Source organism: Penaeus chinensis, chromosome 28, assembly GCF_019202785.1.
Source record: "Penaeus chinensis breed Huanghai No. 1 chromosome 28, ASM1920278v2, whole genome shotgun sequence".
NCBI classification, from domain to species: domain Eukaryota; kingdom Metazoa; phylum Arthropoda; class Malacostraca; order Decapoda; family Penaeidae; genus Penaeus; species Penaeus chinensis.
In genome coordinates, this window is record NC_061846.1 from 16670310 (window position 1) to 16674651 (window position 4342).

The 4342-nt window shown below is 42.4% G+C and overlaps 1 protein-coding gene across 1 annotated transcript in view; it reads right to left on the reverse strand.

The window, feature by feature from the left end:
* LOC125039825 (ATP-binding cassette sub-family C member 5-like) overlaps positions 1-3949 on the reverse strand; it is a 30956-nt gene extending 27007 nt beyond the window's left edge. Inside the window, 1 exon segment of the mRNA XM_047634130.1 lies at positions 3514-3949. Within this exon segment, the coding sequence (XP_047490086.1) occupies positions 3514-3542 (29 nt within the window). The 5' untranslated portion in view covers positions 3543-3949.
* Between the last annotated feature and the right edge of the window lie 393 nt (positions 3950-4342).

Here is a 4342-nt window from a genome sequence, read left to right on the forward strand (position 1 = left end):
GGAAGGTGTTACCATGAATAGGAAAGAGGGAAAAGGAAAGGACAAGTAAAGAGGGAATAAATGTAAGGCAGATGGAAGAAAGGAATTAATGAAATAAACGGGGAAGGAAAAAGGGCAAGGAAGAGGATGGGGAAGGAAGCCAAGGAAGGAGGGGCAGGAAAGAGCCAAGAAACAAGGGTAGAGAGGGGGAGGGAAAGAGGGGGAGGGGGAGGGAAAGGGGAGGGGAAGGGGAGGGGGAGGGAAAGGAAGTTACGGGGAGGAGGGGAGGGGTAAGGAAGGGCCCCTAACGGCACCCCATTGTCAACGCAGCAAACGACGGTCATGCCCTCGCCTGTGCCTCTCAATGTTCCTCACGTTCGCAGCATAATGAGGAGGAAGTGCACCGTCAGGATGAGGATGATGACGAGGAGGAAAGGGAGGAAGAGAAGGAGGAGGAGGAAGAGAAGGAGGAGGAGGAAGAGCAGGAGGAGGAGGAGGAGGAAGTGCACCGTCAGGATAAGGATGATGACGAGGAGGAAAAGGAGGAAGAGAAGGAGAAGGAGGAGGAGCAGGAAGAGGAGGTGAAGGTGGAGGAGGAAGAGGAGGTGGAGGAAAAGGAAAAGGAGAAAGAGGAGGAGGTGGTGGAGGTGGAGGTGGAGGTGGAGGTGGAGGTGGAGGAGGAGGAGGTGGAGGAAGAGGAGGAGGAGGAAAAGGAAAAGGAGAAAGAGGAGGAGGTGGTGGAGGTGGAGGTGGAGGTGGAGGTGGAGGTGGAGGTGGAGGTGGAGGTGGAGGTGGAGGAGGAGGAGGAGGCTGTTCCACTTCGTTCCACTTTGGCTCCACTTCTCTTCCACTCAAGGGTTCTTATCGACTTAGTGTAGTTGAATGTACAGTCTGATGCTTTTCGATGTAAGTGGGTGATGGCAATCATGATGATAATAATTATAATAAAAATATTAGTTATAGTATCAGTAATAATAATAATGGTGATAAAAATAGCAGGGATGAAATGATGATGATCATGATAATAATAATAATAATGATGATAATAATGATAATAATAATATTAATAATAATAATAATAATAATAATAATAATAATAATAATAATAATAATAATAATAATAATAATAATAATAATAATGATAATAATAATAATAATAATAATAATAATAATAATAATAATAATAAATAGTAATAATAACTTCATCTTAATACGGTATGATAATAACAAATAAAATAATAATACGTATAAAAATAACCAAGGCAACAATATAATAATGATAATAAAGACATCCGAAAACAACCACAAAATGACACAATAATACAATCACAATAACAACCTCACAGCGCAAGAAAACAATCACAGTAACACAACCAGAAAGTCACACAATCACACAATAACACACTCATGCACTAACAAAACCACACAAAGAACATGCACAATACCACAAACTCACACAAAACCACACCTAATCAGAATGAGAACAGGCTCTTTCACAGGCATCTCGCTGGAGATTAACACATTATAAATGACCTTTGTCTTCGCAAGCTGGTTATTTATATCCACTGATGAGTTTATTGGGCGCTAAAGTTGCCAGTACAAACAGCTGATAGGTCGTGAGGTTCGCTGGGGAGAACTTATTTTAACGACCCTGGCTACGGCAGGTGTGATGAATACCGGTAATTGTGTATTGGGCAGGTGTCGTCGGGTGTAATTTGACTAGTTATTCTGGTCTATTATTTTGGGTTGGTCTTACATTTTGTGTGTCTATCCACGTTTCGTTTTTTTTTTCGTATCTTTTCTCTCTCTCATTCTCTCTTTCTCTCTCTTTCTCTCTCGTTCTCGTTCTCGTTCTCGTTCTCGTTCTCGTTCTCGCTCTCCCAAGAGGAGTACTTTCTTCCAATGAAATATTGCGACACTTACATTCAGACAAAAGAATCTGCATTTTTATCATACGCTAAAAATAACCCTATGGATCAAGCTGTCATAGGATAAAGCAAGATATTACTTTTTTCTCCGGATCTTATCGACCCGAATGGTTTCCTCGAAGGAACTGAAATCTTGTCCAGCTTTTTTAGGGTCATTACCCAGTTGGAAACGACGTAAATACCAGACGTCTCGAGGGGCTGCAGAAGTCTCCTGATGCTTACCTTCCCAATAAAGATATGACATCCTCGCGGCCTTCCATGTGTGGCACAGGGAATATGAAAGATGTTTACACGATATTGAAGCCAAGGAAAAACACGACACGATTTTACATACACACTTGACGGATAATGCCCCTTGATATTTTTCTTATTACCAATACGGTTCTCACGCAAGTTCCCCCCAACAAGATATTCCCTTGAAAAAAAAAATATATATATATCTATAAACAGACAACTAACAAATAAAAACAAATAAACAAAGTTATTCCAATGCTTTGGCGTGGAGTGCAACCAAACCTCACCCTGGAAAAAGTACTGAATTTCACACCCGCTCCCCTCCCCCTTCCTGGCGTAACAAGTACCCCAGGCAACGCCGACAGTTATCGCATCAAGGTAAACATGTGTAGGGCTGGGAAGAGTCGGCTTAAGGGTGCATATGTCATCATGATTCATCCTCACTCTCTGCTCGTCTGCCGCCCTCGCCGCTCGTCGTGTTCACTGCGCGTACTAAAACCACACAAGAACTTCTTTACGAGATTTGCATAACCTACGATAACTCTTTTCTCCGTAGAAAGGAAAACCCAAGCTAAATTCCCGATAACACTAGCGGATGAATAAGGACAAAAAAAAACAAAGAGAATATATGTAAATAAACATGCGAGCCAAAAAAAGATGAAAAAAAAATCGGCAATGTCTTGGTCGTTGACGTCACGCACTCACCCCATTTGTAACGTCAACCCGCCCCGATCTGGCGCCGAGCTTTATACTTTCCTCTTAGCCCGAGACGAGCCTTGATGCAGACAAGCGCCTTGACCCGACGCAACCTGGTCTTACCTGTTATAAACACCCGAGTTAAATCAGCGTTTGGCAGGCTGTTTTACCCGCCACAGATGCCACAAGGATAACATGGTTGGCGTCACACTTTGGAGCAGCCTCGACCTGCTGACTCTTAGCCACTATTGATAATAATAATAATAATAATAATAATAATAATAATAATAATAATAATAATAATAATAATAATAATAATAATAATAATGATAATAATAAAACGGAGAAAAGGGAAAGTCAACTCTAACTTCACAAACTTTTCTGATATCTTTGGTCACTGCAAGGCACACGAGGACGATGTTTATGCAAAAGTTCCCCTTCTTACCCTTTTCTCCTTCTCTTTCTTCTTTTCTCTTACTACTTTTTTTTTGTTATTTCTTCTTCTTTCTCTTTTTCCTTCCCTTTCTTCTTCTTCTTTCTCCTTCTCCTTCTCCTTCTCCTTCTCCTTCTTCTCCTCCTCCTCATTTTCATCCCCTCCTCCTTCTCCTTAATCTCCTTTTCCACTCCCATGCCTCCTCAGTCGTTAGTATTCAAGCACTTACGAATGTATACTTACGGATGGGGAAGTGTGTACGAGTCCCTCATGGTAGAAGTTCGACCCTTTGAGTCCTTCCTCGAGTCCCTTTCGGCTTCAGTTAATAATCAGCGAAGTCAGGATTTCTTCCGACGTGATTTTGAAGACTAAGCGTGCAGATTTACGTAAACTTCAGCCCTGATCCCTGAATGCGTAATGCAAATGTAAACTTCAGCGGGGGGCTAACCTAGAATGTTTCAATATTTACGTCGTGGCCAAATATATGTCTTTCTGAATATGAAATAAGAAACCTAAATCGTGAACAAATTATGAAATAAAAAAAAATATATATATATATATGTATGTGACGCGACTTTTTCCCACACTCTTTACAAGTTGTTCGATAGCCGATCGGTCCCCTCGCGGAAGGACGTCGAGATTCGGGCGACACAGAAGGCGCCGGAGCTCCAGGTGACCAGAACTCGCGGGGACAGCCTCTGAGGACCTTCTGGCAGTGCCCTGTCCTTCCAGGTTATATCGAGACATTCGTGGCACCAAGGTATGGGGGGGGGGGGGGAAGAGAGGGAGACGGCACGGGAGGAGGGATAGGGGGAAGAGGGGGGGGGGGGAAGGAGAGAATACGTGCCTCGAAAACTATTACCCGAAAACAAGTGATTATCCGACATTAAGTGACTTTAAAATCACTTCGGTTTAGCAAACAATACGCCTCTAAACGACAACCTAGACTATCCTAATTTTCAAACAACCACGCAACTTAATCCATCATTATTTTCGACAAGGTCCCCCCTCAAAATAAAAAAATATAAAAAACCTTCATGGGGGAAAAATACCCACAGTCTCCCCATTCCTA